Source organism: Vulpes lagopus, chromosome 1, assembly GCF_018345385.1.
Source record: "Vulpes lagopus strain Blue_001 chromosome 1, ASM1834538v1, whole genome shotgun sequence".
Taxonomy (NCBI): domain Eukaryota; kingdom Metazoa; phylum Chordata; class Mammalia; order Carnivora; family Canidae; genus Vulpes; species Vulpes lagopus.
In genome coordinates this window covers 158,937,057-158,956,106 of record NC_054824.1, presented here as the reverse complement: position 1 = coordinate 158,956,106, position 19,050 = coordinate 158,937,057, and the positions used below count along the sequence as shown (strand labels likewise).

The 19,050-nt window shown below is 39.6% G+C and overlaps 2 protein-coding genes across 4 annotated transcripts in view; both read left to right on the top strand.

Annotated features, from left to right (window-relative positions):
• The window catches only part of VAMP4 (vesicle associated membrane protein 4), a 54,263-nt gene that overhangs the window by 16,007 nt on the left and 19,206 nt on the right, over positions 1-19,050 (top strand). For 2 of the 3 annotated variants that reach the window (XR_005987422.1, XM_041753133.1), the window contains exons 3-4: positions 11,423-11,542; positions 17,368-17,414. Coding sequence is in view for 2 of the 3 variants with exons in the window: in XM_041753133.1 (XP_041609067.1) it covers positions 11,477-11,542; positions 17,368-17,414 (113 nt within the window). In the remaining variant the exon portion in view is untranslated. Of the gene's footprint in view, positions 1-8,623; positions 8,762-11,422; positions 11,543-17,367; positions 17,415-19,050 lie in introns of those variants that run through there. The other variant, XM_041753140.1, reaches the window with a different exon arrangement.
• On the top strand, positions 4,689-9,909 carry LOC121487670 (translation initiation factor IF-2-like). Its single transcript, XM_041749628.1, has 3 exons — positions 4,689-4,694; positions 8,492-9,221; positions 9,731-9,909. The coding sequence occupies exons 1-3, from the start codon at positions 4,689-4,691 to the stop codon at positions 9,778-9,780; spliced, it is 786 nt and encodes a 261-aa protein (XP_041605562.1). The 3' UTR covers positions 9,781-9,909.

The following is a 19,050-nucleotide window of genomic DNA, read 5'->3' as shown; positions in this document are numbered from 1 at the left end:
TGCATTATGAAATTCAAATGCAACCTCAGATATAGTGCTGAGCTGAAATGACTGTGGAATCCCAAAATAAATATTTATTTAAATATTTAAAGGCAATGATACTGACTGAGGTCTAAAATAATCAAGCTATTTCCTTTTATTTCATTTTATTTTTATAGGTCACAAATTTCCACTGCTCATATTCTTTTTACCCCTCCTGTTATCTTGAAATGCCAAAAGAAAATCAATGCCAAATAGGCCAACCTCTTGCAAGTCAATCTGTAATAATAATGAAGCTGTTCAGAGAAAAGCAAATCTATAAAAATGGAAGAATTCTATATTGTTTATAAGGTGACCAAAAGAATGTGTAAATACTATTTTATTTTACTAAGAGCTTGTGATAGTCTTAGAGACAATAAGGAGGGAGAGATTAGTCCTCCCTAGCTTCTCTCTTTTCCACTTTAAAATCACTCTATATCATCAGTCACTTCCTTTTGTCTTGCCTCCAAAAAAAGGATTCTGTCCATCCTGCACAGAACTCACCTCTGGTGCCCTCCCAACCCTGATCCTCATACTTCTGCAGGGATATCACCCATCCTTGTTTCTTTTTTGATTTGCATTTCAATGTCTCATCCTGGTTCCTTACTTCCCATTCCTAAGTGTACTTGATTATTTCTGATAGTACCTTGATCTTACTTGTGCTCAAACTGCAACTTAGTGCGTCATTTCCTTTTACAATTAAATTCCTTTATTTTTTATTATTTTATTTATTCATGAGAGGCACAGACAGAGGGAGAAGTAGGCTCTATGCAGAGATTTTTATTTTTATTTATTTTTATTTATTTGTAAAGTGGAATCTATAATCTGCAATTCCACTAAAAAATAACTCTTACAGTATGGATCCCACATCCATAATTTTACTGAAATACTACTTGAAGATCAATAATGGTCTGTGAGGCAACAAATCTAATGGCTTTTTCTAGCCTTCATTCCCACCTTCCTCCACCCCCACCAATTTCTCTGTAGTTTTTTTTTTAATTATTATTTTTAAAGAGTTAAAAGTTTTTTTTAAGTTATTTATTTTTTAGTAATCTCTATACTCAACATTTGGCTCCAACTCATGACCCCAAGATTAAGAGTCAAATGCTCTACTGATGGAGCCAGCCACATACCTCTGAAGTTTTTGATGTTAATAACCATTCCTCTTTCTTTTATACTGCTGTCTTCATTATTATGTCTACTGCTCTGTCCGCCTTTAAAAAAATCTTTTTTTTTTAAGTAAACTACCCCAATGTGGGTCTTGAACTCACCACTTCAAGATCCAGAGTCACTTGTTCTGACAGAGTCAGCCAAATGCCCCACTCTGACCACTTCTTATTGGCTGTTTTCCTCATCCTGTAAACCCCACTCTCTTAAGTGCCCTTTTCCTTACATACGCTTTTCCTTGGATTCTTCTTCATAGAGATGTAGTTGAAGCTGAGGATTCCCATGCCCTGGGAATGCTGAAAGAAACTGCCTAATTTCTATTATAAGGGCAAATCATGCAGCCCATTTTGATAAAATATTGATTTTACCTTAAACTTGCAGCTCTGCAGTATTTACTAATGTGCTCAGCTTAACTATTTAGCCTTCAACAGGCTACACAGTTCATCTCAGAACTTTGGTTTTCACATAGTAAAATGAGGAAAATGACACTTGTTACCAGAGGGTTGTTGTGCAGAAATAACATATGCTAATCATTAAGCATAGTGCTTTTAAAAGTAGGCATTTAGGGGCACCTTGTGGTGGCTTAGTTGGTTAAGCATCTGATCCTTTGCTTTGCTCAGGTTGTGATCTTAGGGCTGTGGGATGAGCCCTGTGTCGGGCTCCACACTTTTTTTTTTTTTTTTTTTTTTTTTTTTTTTTTTTTTTTTTGGGCTCCACACTTAATGGGGAGTTGCTTGAGATTCTCCCTCTCCCTTTCCCCCTCCCCCCCATTCATGTGTGCTTTCTATGTCTCAAATAAAGAAAATCTTTAAAATAAATAAAAGTAGGGGCATCTGGGTTGCTCAGTGGTTAAGCGTCTGCCTTGGGCTCAGGTGGTGATCCTGGAGACCGGGGATCAAGTCCCTCATCAGGCTCCCTGCATGGAGCCTGCTTCTCCCTCTGCCTGTGTCTCTGCCTCTCTCTCTCTCATGAATAAAAAAATAAAATATTAAAATATATATATAAAATAAATAAAAGTAGGCATTTAATAAATGATAGGCATTTTTTTAAAGATTTATTTATTTATTTATTAGAGACACACACAGAGAGAGAGAGAGAGAGAGAGAGGCAGAGACAGAGGCAGAGGCAGAGGGAGAAGCAGGCTCCATGCAGGGAGCCTGACGTGGGACTCAATCCCGGGTCTCCAGGATCATGCCCTGGGCTGAAGGCGGCGCTAAACCGCTGAGCCACCAGGGCTGCCCAATGATAGCCATTTTTAACTTTCAGAGAAGTTGTAAATGAATTTATAACACAATTAGAGCATATTCCTGCATAGGCTTCTCTGTTGTTGCCATCTTTGAAGGAGGCAATTTCTCAAAGATAAAATTCTTACAGGTCATATCAATAAATAAGAGTTAGGAGAGGTAAAAAGCATCTCTGTGTGTCTGTCTTAAAATGTCACATCTAAAATTCCATGAGGGAAGCACAGAGGACATTCCCATTTTATTGCATATTTTTAACAAAAAATAAAACTACAATAGAATCTGCCTTTAGTAACCAGACTCCAGGGGCATCTGGGTGGCTCACTGCTTGAACATCTGCCTTCAGCTCAGGTTGTGATCCTAGGGTCCTGGGATCGAGTCCCACATCAAGTAAGTGGATACTTTATTAGAAAATAATATTGTATCAATGTTAAATTTTTTTAATTGTAGTTATGAAAAGAAATATTCTGTTCTTAGGAAATACCCATTGAAGTATTGAGGGATAAAGAGGCACAATGTCGGGGCAGCCTGGGTGGCTCAGTGGTTTAGCGCTGCCTTCAGCCCAGGGCATGATCCTGGAGACCCGGGATCGAGTCCCACATCAGGCTCCCTGCATGGAGCCTGCTTCTCCCTCTGCCTGTGTCTCTGCCTCTGTCTCTCTCTGTGTCTCTCATGAATAAATAAATAAAATATTTTTTTAAAAAATTTTTAAAAAAAAGAGGCACAATGTCTATAACTCATATAATTGGGTGAGGCAAGAGGTGGGAGAAGATCTATATTTAGAGAGAATAAAACAAATGAAGTGTAAACCCCCTTGAGTTAAGTCATGTACACTCTGGCCCTGTTTCTTCAGCAGTTTGGAGGAAGACTGGCCTGAACTATGTCTGTATTATTCATGTTGTGAGTCATGAAATTCAATTAGGAGTTGAGATTGGCATTAGGGGAAAAAAAATTAATAATCAGTGAATCTGGATAAAGGATTTGCAAGAGTTTTTTGTGCTCATTCATAAGTCTGAGATTCTTTCAAAATCAAAAATAAGTTACTTAACTATATTTACACAATATGAGACTGAGCACAAGGGGCTAATAGGTTAGTTAAATGATACACCTGTGTACTTTTCACCAAAGCAGTTGAGCTATATGCTTATCAAGCGTCAATTTGTATTTTTTTAAGTAAACTCTATGCCCTTCGTGGGGCTTGAACTTACAACCTTGAGATCAGGAATTGCAGCTGAGCCAGCCAGGTGCCCCTAGAATCAGGGGCACCTAGAATTCAGGTGCCCCTAGAATTTGTATTTGTGTAACATAAATATTTACATCTCTTACTATACTTACGGAGTTTAATATTCAAACTAATGAAATACAAATAGAAAGTTGTCTTTATGAAAACTAAATTGAAGGTAAACTGAAGTTAGTGTAGAATTCGATGTAGGTAAGAAAAATTTGTAAAACTTTAGGGGAAAAATTGTACAAAATATAGACTGACTTGGGACTCAAACTTCTTCAAAGGTGTCTTTTTAACGTTCTTATTGTACTTTGAAAAAAGTGAAACTGAAAATTGTAAACAGTTTATTTTTTTTTTTTGTAAACAGTTTAAACAGTGCAATTATAATAAAGACACTCACTGCCTTTTAAAATGATCTTTACCACTTTAACCAACTTTTTAAATTAACCAACCAATAACTAGTCCCAATTTCAGTGGGAAAGAGAATCTCTACTGTATTTTTTTTAACTGAAAAAATGATACACATGGTAAAATATTCAAGTGGTATAAAATACCACACAAGGAGGAAAGATTTCCTTTCTGTATTAATCTGCTGCGGTTCTTATAACAAAATACCACAGACCAGATGGCTTAAACAATAGAAATTTCTCAGTTCTAGAGGCTAGGAGTCCGAAGATCAGGGTGCCATCAGGATTGGTTTCTGGTGGGACCTCCCTGACTTGTACAAGGCCACTTTTTCATAGTGGCCACACATATGGATACCAGCCCTATCCGAATAGGGCCTCACCCTTATGACCAACTGCGTTTAAACTTAACCTATAGTCTTCACATAAAGTCGCATTGTGGGTCAGGGCTTCAACATATGAATTGGGAGGGATGGGGAAGACACAATTCAGTCTGTAACATCTTCCATACTAAATTCCCAGCCCTTCTGGGGTTTTGTTTTTTGTTTTTGTTATGTGATGCTCACATGGAAACAGAGTCTACATATTCTTCTTGCTTTTTTCCCCAATAACAGAGAGAGATACTCCAAGTCAATGCAGGTAGGTCTACTTCATTTTAGTGGCTGTATACTGTTCCACTGAATAAATATACCAAACTTATTTCCTATTGCTGAACAGTTATTTTTTTTTCCAGTCTTGTTAACAAAATCCTTTAAAAAAAATTCTTAGAAAATGCCTTTATACATTTTGTGTAAGTTTATATATGGGATAAATTTTAGAAGTGGAATTGTTAAGTCAAATGGACTTCGTATAAATTATTTTTTTAAGATTTTATTTATTCATGAGAGAGAGGTGGGGGGCGGGGCAGAGACACAGAGGGAGCAACAGGCGCCATGCAGGAAGCCTGATGCGGGACTCAATCCTGAGTCTCCAGGATCATGCCTTGGGCTGAAGGTGGCGCTAAACTGTTGAGCCACCCGGGCTGCCCTTTGTATAAATTTTTAACACGTATTGTCACCCTGAACTTTAAAAAATGTGTACCAATTTATATTTCCACCAACAATGTTTAAGAAAGCTTGTTCTTCCCACCTCCTTAGCCTCCCACTCCACAATACCACGTGCACATATCTCCAGCACTCTTTGCCATTGAGCTAACAAAAGGATGAAAATTTCAAATTAGACTCAGAAATCAGAGATCTTAGCTAATTTCAAGTTTCACTAGTTTCAAAGACACCAGTAACCAAGAGGCACAGACAAAACAGGGAGAAGCCCAGGACTCTTTGTGCTGCTTCGCAGGTCTTTCTTCCTGCTTTGGATGCACCTCTGCCCAAGATAATAGATGTGGTTTCTAAATTAGGCATGTGGTCACCTCATTTACACAGAAGGAACCAACTCAATCATGAAACACAGCTCCATTACAAGCTAAGTTATATACCTTACATGATATTTTCCAGTCAGGCACCTCAACTCTACAGATTCCTGCTCTATTTACTATAAAACAGACACAGCCTGGGGCTATCCTGTGAAAGGAATTCTACAGATACGCACTCTCCTACTAGGAAGTACTAGTTTGTTTGCCAGCAAGTCTGTTATTAACCATATTTCTAAGAATCACATGCTTGCTTGCTTTGGACTATTCCTCTCTAAGGGAGATAATGGATTGCAGATCTACTGCTTAACTCCTTCCTTCCTGGTCACTGATAGATGAAAAATGGTATTTTGATTTACACTTTACACTTGGATGTTGAACAGTTGTTCACATGCTTTTTATTGATTTGTATTTTTTTTTTCTGCCTTATGGGAACAGAGACAATAGCAACAAAATACTGAAACCTGAGAACTAGATGAATCAGTGAGTTACTTTAGCAGACTTGAGAAACAAGAATCCTAAGCAGGCCATGAAGCAACCTGACTTACACAGCTAAACCCTGCATAAGGCTCAGGAATTGGAAGTGCTAGGTAACTCTTGAGCATGATGTTAGCCCAAAACAGGAGGAATGATGGAAAGTTTAAAGATCTTTTTAAATTTTCATTTAAATTCAATTAGTTAAATAAAATGTATTATTGTTTCAGAGGTAGAGGTCAGTGATTAATCCGTCTCATATAACACCCAGTGCTCATTATGTCACGTGCCCTTCTTAATGCCCATCACCCAGTTATCCCATCCCCCCACTCTTCTCCCCTCCAGCAACTCTTGTTTCCTATGATTAAGAGTCTCCTATGATTTGTCTCCCTCTCTGATTTTGTCTTATTTTTTCCTCTCTTCCCCTATGATTCTGTTAGAAAGTTTAAGAATCAGATGCTCAGAATCCCTTCTCCAATCCAGCAGAAGCCCAGAGATTTAGTATTAGAGGAGGGTAAAACAAAAGATCTCTGGATAGAAGGCTATCAGGCCCAGTTAAGGCTAAAGGTATGATGTTGAAAGAAATTATAATTAGGACCAACCAAATAGTCCAAGTCGATGAGACTGGAACCCTGTTCTGACCCTACATCCAGTGCTGTTTGTATTCTTTCAGCTTAGTGGTATATGATTCATAGGAACTGTAAAATGACATTTGTAAGCTTTCTAGTATGTTGGGTATAGTCAAAGGGACTTTGTTCAGGTGATTAAGGAGTGGGGCTAACACTACCCCTCCCCTAAGCAATCATACCAAAATGGTTGGTAGAACTAAAGAATTAGGGTTGAAACAAAACCAAAAAGGGGCACCCCAGGGGCTCAGTCCATTAAATATCTGACTCTTGATTTCAATTTAGGTCATGATCTCTGGGTCCTGAGATTGATCCCCACCTCTGCTGGCTCCCAGCATGGCTAGGGGAGTCTGCTTGAAATTCCCTCCCTCTCCCCACTCAAGGGTGCGTGCTCTCAAATAAATCTTTAAAAAATGATTAAGTCATAGAGCTATGCAGTGAGATGCCCCTACAGCTCAATAATCATATTGTCTTAAGCTTTATATAAAGGGCTAATGCTGTAATTGCTCAAGGCTCTAATTGGCTAAGGCACCACCGCAGGGAAGCACCCCATAACAAGCAGATATACAGATACAAAATCAACTGTGGAAGAAAAAAAATAACTTTTGGGTCCTCTGGAGTTTGGAGCAGTCTCACCATCATGCCTTGGTAGAGAAACTATTAGAAGCTTCCCTCGTAGGTGGGATGTTTCTATCCAAGTCAGCCTGGGTCTGAGTAGTAGTCTTGCAATATGAGTCTAACATCGGGCTTTCAGAAGCTTACGTTGACTACCCATGCTTCACTGTTACTCAGCATGACTAGCCAGTTGAATCAGAATCTCAAGTTAGTGTCTCGTTATCGTCATTTTTTTAAAGGTACAAATTATTTTTTTTAAAGATTTATTTATTTATTTATTTATTTATTTATTTATTTATGATAGTCACAGAGAGAGAGAGAGAGAGGCAGAGACACAGGCAGAGGGAGAAGCAGGCTCCATGCACCCGGAGCCCGACGTGGGACTCGATCCTGGGTCTCCAGGATCACGCCCTGGGCCAAAGGCAGGCGCTAGATCGCCGAGCCACCCAGGGATCCCCTCGTTATCATCAATTTTAAAGCTTTATAGGTGATTCAACTTCAGGTAATTGAGTGGAGAGTCCTTGTCCTCCTAGCAAGGCATTTGCCTACTAGTTACAGTGTTTCAACTTAAAAATGTACTAAAACACGACCGACAAGGGACCTATAGGTACTGAGTGATAAAGATGCGTAATACAAATGATGAGAAAAAATGAGTAAAACAATCCGCCTGGGACGTGTGTGGGAGGAATGGACAAGTGAAACGAGAGAAAGTAAAAACAAATCTGGAGTTGTTTTGGATCACTGTGCGCAGCTACTTGAGTATCATATTTAAATCTCCGAGCCTAAGGGGAGGAGGGGGTGAAAGAACCCTGGAGTGGCCGTACAAGGGTGACTTCCCATCCGGATCCTGAAGGCTCTGTCTGGACCTAGTTATTTTAGGTTAAGAAGTAAAGGGTGTAAGGGAAAACAGTCCTCGTCCCAAATCTGTCCAAACTAGCTGTGCATCCTCAGGGAAATCTCCTTCTGGACCAGATTCCAAACGTCTAGAACGAGGACGGGACTGGCAACCCGCAGTGTCTCCCTGCTAGTCTAGTCTACCTGCATCGGTAGACAAGGGGTCACACATCTTTCTTCTGAAAAGGCCCCAGACGATCCGTAGCCGTCCTGGGACTGCGAACCATCCTCCTTGCCCTTGTTTTCTCCTCGGCTTCCTTAGCCCAGGGGGACGGGCTGCGCACAAAGCATCATCTTCTAAACGCCTCGTCAGCCCCAACCCGGCGCTGGGCCCCGGCGCGCCACCCTGAGTGACTCCTGAGTGACTTCTCCGAGCCCCCTCCGCCGCCTCCGGACGCTCTCCGCTCCCGCCCTCCGAGCTCGGCTCGCTCGGCTCGCCCGGCTCGCTCGGCTCGCTCGACTCCCTCGACCATCTCCGCAGCCTGGGCCCGCCCCCTCCGCCTGGCGCCAGGCCGCGGAGCGCCGATCCGCTCGATGAGCGGGGGCGCTGCGGCGGCGGAGCGGCAGACGCCGGGTCCGCGCCCACTGTGTCCCCCTCCCCGCCTTCTTCCTGCGCTTCCCACTCCTTCCCCCGCCCTCGCAGCGCTGCCGGCCCGGCGGAGCGGCCCGGACCTCCCCGGGAGGCTCAGGTACCGGCGCCCGCCGCCGCGGCGGGAGGGGCCGATGTGAGGAGGAAGGAAACGGAGACGACGCCCCTGTTCCGCCGCCTCCCAACGTCCGCCTGGCTGCGGGGCCGGCCTGCGGGGTCGGGGAGGGCCCCCCGCCTGGGGAAAGGCGGGCTTCGGGCGGGGCGTGGGGAAGGACGACCGGGACTGGGGTGTGCGGCTGGGGGCGGCTGCGGGGGAGATGCGAGAGGAGGTGCAGGGCTGGGGCGGGCTGGAGAAGTGGGAGGCAGCCTGGAGTGTGAGCGGGTTCTGGGCGCGGAGGACAGTGAGCAGATGGCGGGGGACGTGGCCTGTGCGACAGATGGCGGGGGGCGGGGACGCGGCGAAGCGAGCGACTTGCTGGAGGCGATGGGTCGGTTTGCTTGCCTTGGAGGCACGGGAGAAAGCGCCCAGGGACTGCGTTTACAAGGGGCCAGACGGCGGTGTGAGTCATCCTAGTTTGACAGTCGTGGGTGACCTCTCGCGGCCGCGCCGTCCAGGTCACGTGTTTCTGTGGACCTGCCCCAACCGGGACTGTTGGTGGAGGGAGGCCGGGGAGAGGGGACTCTGTGCCCAGATTCAAGCTTTTTGTGAGACCAATACAGAGGGGCTTTTCTATTCTGTGTAAAGCAGAAAAGAAGCCAGCATTCATTGAACAACAGGTTAGAAGTGTATCACATGTAGGACAGTGAATAGAGAACTTACTGCCCCTTCAGAAAGCGTTTCTATATGAAATTGTAAAAGTGTGATGATGACCTGAGAAGCCTCTGGTGATGTGACATTTTCTCAGCGAGCTGTAGATTACTGTTCAGCCCTCGGTGTTGACGTGTATCGTGGAAGCGCTCTTACTTGCTTATGTACCTGCACACAATTCCCCGAATTTATGTGTATTTTTTTGCAGGAGAAATTTTAGGTAGAAATATATTCCTGATTTCTGAACATTATTTCTGCTAGTTGTTTGGCACAAATCATCAGTTGCCCTGTGCTTCATGAAGTATGGTTAATCTTGCCTGATGCTTTGCTGATGGACTTTCTGTCAGACGCTGGTTTCTTGCCTTCATGATCCTTGCATTATAGGACCCGACTGGGGTTTCCTCATCATTAAACTTGTAGCTTTACTGTGTATTTCATAAAGTAAGTCTGCAATTTTTTTGCCTTAGTTATGAAAGCAGCCCGTTTGTTGGGTTTAAAATAATAATGTGGGTATAATTAAAAGAAAAACGCAGATTTTTCTGTTGTTGCCATTGTCATCTGTTTTTTTCCTGCATTCTGTAACATTTCTGTGTGAATGAATTATTCTGAAATCAAAGTGTAGGAAATAAAATGGGCCAGTTGTACCTGACAGAAATATTGTGGAATAAAGAACTCTAGAGCTGTTACTTAGGTAGCAAGATTTGACTTTTGTTACAAGTGGTTAAGTTTTTTGTTTAGAAGCATTTCTTATCAAAGAAGACTGTGTCAATTTGTTTCGATAGGAAACCAACTTAAAATAATTATTTTTATTTGGTTTATGAGACTAGACTCTGGGCTAGTATATAATATTAGCCAGCAAACTGAGGTCTAATTATACTTAAAGATCTTAAAGAGTTGTTTCTTCTCATGAAAAGGAAAAGAGGGCTCCTGGTTTGTAATAGGGAAGTAGTCTTTCTAGAACAGAACCTGAAAGGCAATTAGTTGAATAAATATTAAAACTGGTTGTGCATAGCCATTGATTAATTTGAGCCTGTGTTTCTGCTGTTTCAATCAGTAGTGTTACTTATCTTTATTAGGGCTTAGTTCTCTCTTAGTTTCTTAGTGCCTACTTTAAAGGAGTGTCATAAAAACTAAAAAAGAAAATACATGTAAATCCCTGAGCACAGCGCCTACCACATAGTAAAAGATTCAGTACCCTAGCTATTCGCATTTTTCATCTATCTTCTACTCCAAGATACTGAAAACTAAATTTGCATGTCAGCTTTTTCTCAAGAAAATTTGAATAAACTGCATAGTCAAGCATTTTCCTGGAAAATCACAATGCATATTAGCATATAACAAGCTGAGACTTTCTGTAGCAAAAAAACAAAACTAAAAAGCCTGTCTCTGTTTAACCCACTACTTACTTTATCCTTTTCTTGGAGTCTGGTGCTCTGCTTTAGTATAGGATGTTATAACTTACACTATTTTTATGTATTACCTGATTTGACCATCCAAACTTCACATGGATACCTAGAAATCACTATTTTACAGATGAAGAAACTGAATAATTGTTTAATCGACTAACTAAAAAATGTGAAAAGACAGGAGTGTTCTGCTGTCTGTTAATTCCAGGTTAAAATTTTAAAGCATTTAATGTCTCATTTTCTCCTAATTTCTCCCCTCTCTTAAGCAATCCGCTCTTGAATTTTGTAAAAACTTTTCACTAGTTTCCCCTACATGTTCTCTTTTAAAAGTTACACCTATTTTTCTCATAGTTTTAACTATTTTTTAATGTATTGAGGCCTGGCATGGAGGACAGGATCACATGGAATGAAGCAAAGGGGGAAGGCAGGTAGTTTGAAGTCAGAGAAGTGAAGGAGGCTCCATTGTACAAGGCCTTGAACACTATTTAAGTAATTTATCTTGTGCCCCCAAAATCTCGAATCAGATGGAATTTATTTTCTCTTCAAGGTGGCGAATACTTATTCTGCTGGGAAACAGAAGAGTACTTCTTGAGTAAAAAGTATGCCTCCCAAGTTCAAGCGCCACCTAAATGATGATGATGTCACTGGTTCTGTGAAAAGTGAAAGGGTGAGTTTAGAATCTTAATTTCTCAAACAGATTCAAATAAGTTTTTATTCCTTTTTCTAGTCTTTCAAAGTGAATTTTATACAAGTACAGAGCCTCTTATTCAGAACTCTGGAACAGAATATGACTGGAACTCAGAGTTTTTCAGATTTTAGAAAGATAGTTAAGTGCATATTATATAATAGCCTTTTTGCATCTGGAGCAGCACCTCCAAAAATATTAGTATTTCTCGGAGAAATGTTTGATTACTGGGGGCCTGTGTGACGCAGTCAGTTCCGCATTGGGCTCTTGGTTTCGGCTCAGGTCATGATTATCAGGGCTATGAGATCAAGCTCTGAGTCAGGCTCTGCATTGGGTGTAGAGCCTGCTTAAGTTTCTCTCTTTCCTCCTCCTCTCCCCATCTCTCCCACGCTAAAAAAAAAAAAAAAAAAGAAAGAAAGAAATGTCTCATTGCTGTAAGTGTATAAGTAAAGCATGTAAATAAATTAGCTAGCATCAATTCAGGTCAGGTTTTCCTACAAATAAGTTTTGGCTTCAAACTTACGAAACCTTGATTTTCAGAACTTTTTAGATTTTTGGAATTTCAGATAAAGAATTTTAGTTCTATAATTGTCTCAGAGTTTAGAGTATTTTTTATATAGTGTTCAGTTTCTGATTTATCCCAGAACATTCTATGCAGATATGTGTACATCTAGAAGTTTTGCAGAATCTTGAAAAGATAGCATTTGAAAGGAATGTGGTAGATAGGTTACTTTTAAAATAAGTACTCAAGAAATATTTATTGAGGAAAGGAATTGGTGTTTTTCTTTTTTATCCAGCAACCTGAAGCCCTCACTCACTTCCTATCTTATTACTGTTCCTTCATTTACTGATTCATTTATTGACCACCTGCCATTGTGCTAAAAAAACTGGAGGGCATAGTCTGCTTGACTTTATTTTACACATTCCTGTTTTGTACAAGCTCTGAATCTCATTATTCACTCTTTCCAATCTTTTACATCTTATGATGTAAAAGTATCTTTTAGTACAATATGGGAAACATTTGTGTTTTCATTATTTTTTTTTTAAGATTTTATTTATTCATGAGAGACACAGAGAGAGAGGCAGAGAGAGAGAGGCAGTGGGAGAATCAGGCATCCCGTGGAGAGCCCAATCTAGAACTTGATCCCAGGACCCTGGGATCACAACCTGAGCCAAAAGCAGAGGCTCAGCCACTGAGGCATCCCTGTCTTTTCCTTATTCTAACTCTCTTTGTAGTTTGTTTTTTACTTAAAGGGGTAGAATCCACCAATAGACAATTGCTAGGAAGCTTTTCAAAATAAGTTTTATGTATATACTTAAAATTATAAAATATAGTCTCAATTCCACTGCTAAGACTATAACTATGGCACTTTCTTTTTATGTTGTTGGTTGGTTACTACCACAATTTATTGTAAAAATAGGATATTGAACCAGAATTGAATAAAACTGGCTATTTAAATAGAGACCTCTTTTTGAATGTGTATTAGGTGGTGAAATTTGATAACTGATTCTAATAATTTATGAATTACTTTTAAAAACTTTAAAGTGTAGTTCTACTTTTCTTTAGTAACAGCTTTATTGATCTGTAATTCACGTGCCATACAATTAACTTTTAAAGTGTAAAATTCAGTGGTTTTTAGTGTATCTGCAGAATTGTGCAACTATCACCGCAGTCAACTTTAGAACATTTTCGTCATTGTAAAAAAGAAATCCTGTATCTTTTAGCATTTGTCCTCCATTCTTCTCATCCTCTCAACTCTAGACAACCACCAGTCTATAGATTTGTCTACTCTGGGCATTTTATATAAATGGAATCCTACAATCTATTGTCTCTGTAATTGGCTTTTTGGATTTAAATCATGTTTTTGAAGTTCATCCATGTTGTAACATGTGTCGGTATCCCATTCCTTTTTACTGCTGAATAATATTACAGTAAATGGATATATCACATCCATTCATCATTGTTGGACATTCGGGTTTTTTGGGAATATTAATGATTTTTTTCATACTACTTCTGGCTGTTGGCTTATTGGCTATTTGACTGTTAAGAAGAACAGTGCTGTTGGGGTGCCTGGGTGGCACAGTTAGGCAGCCACCTCTTGGTTTTGGCTCAGGTCGTGAGATCAAGCCTTCCCGTCGGCCTCCACACTCAGCATGAAATCTGCTAAAGACTTTTTCTCCCTCTCATTCTGCCCCTTCCCTCTCCCCACATACATGCACAGTGCTTTTTCTCTCTAAAATAAATAAATCTTAAAAAAATAAAATTAAAATAAAATAAAATAAAAATAAAAATAAAATAAAATAAAATAAAATAAAATAAAATAAAATAAAATAAAATAAAATAAATAAATCTTAAAAGAAAAAATAGCAGTGCTGGAGCACCTGGGTGGCTTAGTCAAGTGAGCATCTGACTCTTGATTTCAGCTCAGGTCATGATCCCAGAGTTGTGAGATTGAGTGCCACATTGGGCTCCACATGAGTTTGGGGCCTGCTTGAGATTCTCTCTTCCTCTCCCTCTGCCCTGTTCTCCCCTGACTGCCCCCCAACACTTGTATTCTCTCTCAAATAAATAAGTCTTTAAAGAAAAAAATAGCAGTGCTATGAACATTCAAATGCAAGTTTTGAACATGTTTCCATTTCTCTTGTTCGAACACCTCGGAGTGGGATTGCTGGGTTAGTTATGATCAATCTCTAGAAGAATTGCCAGATTGTTTTCTAAAGTGCCTGCATAATTTTTGCATTCCCACCAGCAGTGTATGTGGATTCCATTTTCTCCACATTTCTCCTACCAACGAGTTGCTCCTCATCACCAATTTCTCATCAAATTGATTATTTAAAAAAATTTTTTGATTATTTAATGCCTTTGTCCCAAAATCCATCTTTGTATTAATATTGCTAACCCTAACATTCTTTTCGTTAGAATTTGCTGATGTATTTTTTCCACCTCTTTTTTTCATACTTTGACATTCATTTAGGTGAATTTTTTATAAACAGATATTTGCTGGAATTCTTGGACTCTAATCATGTGTAGTTTTTAGTTTTAATAGGAGCATTCAAACCATCACATTTGTTATGATAACAAACATATCTGGGCTTTTTCTGTATTAGCCAGTCCCTCTGCTGGCCATTAATGCCTTTTCCCCTGATCATTGGTTGGCCCTTTGCTATCATTTGGATCTCAGCTTAAGTTTCACTTCTTGAGAGTGATTTTCCATGACAACCTAATCTCATTTAGTCACCCTGTCACTTTCTCTCCTGTCACTGTTTCAGTTCTCTGCATAGCATTTGTTACTATCAGATATTTTTCTATGAGAATTCAGACCTTCTCTGTCTTGTTGAAAGCTGGTGCTTACCTAGAACAGTGCCTAGCACATAGAATATGTGCAAATGTATTTATTAAATGAATATTGAGGGGGATCCCTGGGAGGCTCAGCGGTTTAGCGCCTGCCTTCAGCCCAGGGCGTGATCCTGGAGTCCTGGGATTGAGTCCCGCATCAGGCTTCCTGCATAGTGTCTGCTTCTCCCTCTGCCTATGTCTCTGCCTCTCTCTCTCTCTGTCTCTCTCATGAATGAATGAATAAATGAATAAATAAATAAATAAAATCTTAAAAAAATGAATATTGAATCCTATTTTCATTGTCTCAGTCTCTGTGATGTTATATATTATACATAGATATAATTCATTATATTTCATGTTTTCTCTCTTTTCCCTGACTACTTTGGCAGATTGTTTTTCATCATCTCTCCCCATCCCCAGTATCATTAGGTAGTTTTAAAATGTCCTTCCTTTCTCTCTCTCTCTTTTTTGTTCTTAACTTCATATTTTAACAGTAATGTTTAAATCTGTGTTCTCTATCAGCATACCAAAAACCGTATATAACCCTTCCATTGCTTTACTTTGTCATTCCAGCCGGCTTCCTGCAGCCCCTGTTCCTTTCTCCGGTGAGGTACACCCCTTACTCTTACTTCTGCACTTCATCCTTCTACTCCTGCCTCTAGGTTTTATTGGAACAATTTTGGGCTCTTTTATTTAGTTTTTAATTTAATTTAATTTTTTTTTAAAGATTTTATTTATTCATGAACGACAGAGAGAGTGAGGGGCAGAGACACAGGCAGAGGGAGAAGCAGGCTCCATGCAGGAAGCCCGATGTGGGACTCGATCCCGGGTCTCCAGGATCACACCCTGGGCTGCAGGCGGCGCTAAACCGCTGTGCCACCGGGGCTGAATTTTGGGCTCTTTTAAAGTTTTTCTTTATATTATGCTGTTTCTTTTTCAATATCTATAAGATAAAGTTCACAATCACATTATCATCATTTATTCAGATTTGACCAAATGTTTTATTAGATTCATCAATTGTATCAATGTCTTAGAATTTTTCTTCGAATTTAATTGGAGTTTTTTTGGCTGGTGAAATTCCTTGAGTAATTTTCTCATAAAAGGCACATAGGTGGTGTATCTGTTTCCTATTGTTGTTGTAACAAATTACCACAAACACAAAACATGAATTTACCATTTTATACTTCCGGGGACCAGAAGTCCAAAGTGGGTCTTCCTGGGCTAAAATCATGGCTCTAGCAGGCTATGTTTCTTCTGGAGGGTCTAGGGGAGAATCTGTTTCCTTGCCTTTCCTAGCTTCTAGAGGCTGCCTGTGGTCTTCGGCTCATGCTCCTTCCGCTGTCTTTAAAGCCAGCAAAGATCTTCTAACTCCTCCCCTTCCCTTTGTTCTTTCCCCGCCCTGTATTCTCTCTCACCATTCTCACTCTTTCTGTCCCTTTTACTCTGGCATTTCTGCCTCCCTATTTTAAGAACTCTTGTGATTCTGCCTCCTTTTAAGAATTCGTGTGATTATGTTGGGCCCGCATGAATGATCCCTGTTGATTTTCCCATCTCAAGATTTTTAACTTAATCACATCTGCAGAGTCTCTTAGCATACAAGGAAATCTGTTCACAGGTTTCAAGGATTAAGACAAGGATATCTTGGGGAGTTATTATTCTGCCTACAAGTTATACTCTAAATTCTTGTATGCTTAAAAGGTGTGGTTGTTGCAAGAGGGTGCGATCATCTTCATCATAAGGAAAATAGTTACATCTTATAAGATAAAAGTATAAAGTTGTTTTTGTTTTGAAGTTCTAATATGTGTAGAGGGTCATTTGTGAACTATGAAGGTAACAGGTAGACTGTGCCAATTATTAACCCTGTCTCCCAGCTCCAAATCTGTCTTCTGTACTCCTCTCTCATTCTGGAGCTGGCTCTGCAACTACGTTTCTTCTTTGCCACCTAGCTTCTTATTAGGTTCTGCCGGTGGAAGGAGACCGGATGGAAAGCAGGAGGAGAGAGAAGGGACTTAACTTCTTTCTGATTGCCTACAGTTCCTTATTCCTCTACTGGCTGTGGTGACCTTTCTGCCTTGTAGTCAGTCATGGGATCCTGCTATTATAAGCATTTTCTTTGTAAAGTTGGCATATGTGGTTCTGTCTTTTAGCTTATAGTGAAGCACAGCTGATCACTCTTGTCTCTGGAACCTTGGAGTTAAGAAATTTCACTAGGGGGACTCAGCGTCTGCCTTTGGCCCAGGGTGTGATCCTGGAGTCCCAGGATCGAGTCCCACATTGGGCTGCATGGAGCCTGCTTCTCTTTCTGCCTATGTCTCTGCCTCTCTCTATGTCTCTCATGAATAAATAAATAAAATCTTAAAAAAAAAAAAAGAAAAGAAATTTCACCAGGGAAATTTAGAACTCCGTTCATTACTCCTTGACAGTTTGTAAGCCTTCTGAATCTGAAGACTCGTCTTTTTTTTTTTGACAGAGAAATCTTTTGGAAGATGATTCAGATGAAGAAGAAGACTTTTTTCTGTAAGTTTTTGGTTTTAACAGCTTTATTGGGGTATAATTAACATCTAATAAAATATAGAGAGAGTATGTGGATTTTGATACATGTACTATACACCTGTGAAATTATCACCAAAATCAAGTGATAAACATAACCATCACCTCAAAAGTTTCCTCATACTCCTTGATAATCTATCACTCCCCCAATCTCTAGGCAACCATTGATCTGTTTTGTATTTTCTAGAATCTTTTAAATAAATGGTATCATACAGTATGCCTTATATTTTTAATGGCTTTATTCGCTTTGCATAATTATTTTGAGATTGATCCATACTGTCACATGTATCAGCGATTCCTTTTTTATTTCTGAGAAGTATTCCATTATATGAATGTACTGCAATTCATTCATCCATTCACTTATTGATAGATATTTAGGGTGTTTATAGTTTTTGTTATTATGAATAAAGTGGCTATAAACATTTATGTACAAGTTTTTGAGTGGGCTTATGCTTTCAGTTCTCTTGGGAAAATACTTAGGAGTTAGTTGAGTGACTGGTATATTTGTACAGCTGTTTTCCAAAGTGGTGTACGTTTTATATTCTCACTAGCATTGTACAAGAGTTCTAGTCTAAATCTCATAAGTACTATATACATTCAATGTTTTCATTTTAGCCGTTCTTACAGGTATGTGGTGTTACCTCACTATAGTTTTAATTTGCATTTCCCTAATGACAGATCACAGTGGTCATCATTTTTTGTGTGTATTTGCCATCCTCATATCTTCTTTGATAAAGTACGTTAAAATCTTTTGCCCAGTTCTAAACATGTCTTCTTATTCAGTTGTTTATGTATTCAAAATACAAGTTCTGTGTCAGATATGTCTTACAGATATTTACTTAGTCTGTAACTTAATCTTTTTTTCATAATAGTATCTTTTGAAGATCAAACTGATTTTGATGAAATCAATGTATTACATTTTTTTCTTTTATTGTTTTTGCTTATTTAAGAAATGTATGCCAAACCCAAGTTCACTGAGATTTTCTCCTATGTTCTCTTATAGGAGTTTTAAAGTTTTGGCTTTTACATTTAGGTCTATAATCTATTTCAAATGAATTTTTTATTTATGGTTGAAGTAAGGGTGAAGGGTGATTTTTTTTGTTGTTGTTGTTGCATACAGCTATCCAGTTGTTCCACCACTATCTGATGAAAAGATTATCCTTTTCCCATTGAATTGCCCTGATACTTTGCCAGTTAATTGACCTGATCAATCCTTTACAGTTATGATTAGAAAGAGCTGTGTTCCTACAGGCCTAGATTTATTTGCAAAGTCAGGAAGGAGGACATATTGTTGCAGTTTTCCCCGGAGATTGAGGTAGAGGGGTGTGCCTGAGGGGAAACATTGGCTGCCTTTGTTATAATGTTGCAATGTTTTTGTAGAGGCTTTCCCCCTCCCAAATAAAAACGTTTTATAGAAGGTAATTGACAGCTGTAAAGCAGTGAACAAAAAGAGCTTGCCAGATAGGAAGCAAATCCATTAACAGGAAATAGTATCACTTTGGCAAGGTCAGATGAAGTGGGAAGATAATTTCCTACATATGACACGATTTCCAAAGAGTCACAAAGCTAATTGCCATGGTGCCAATTATGGTGAAAAGCCTTA

Bases quoted from the DNA above. Each gene is read 5' to 3' on its own strand.
- LOC121487670 (XM_041749628.1), top strand. The intron at 9,222-9,730 runs GTGAGTCATCCT...TATTTCTGCTAG, and splicing joins ACAAGGGGCCAGACGGCGGT to TTGTTTGGCACAAATCATCA.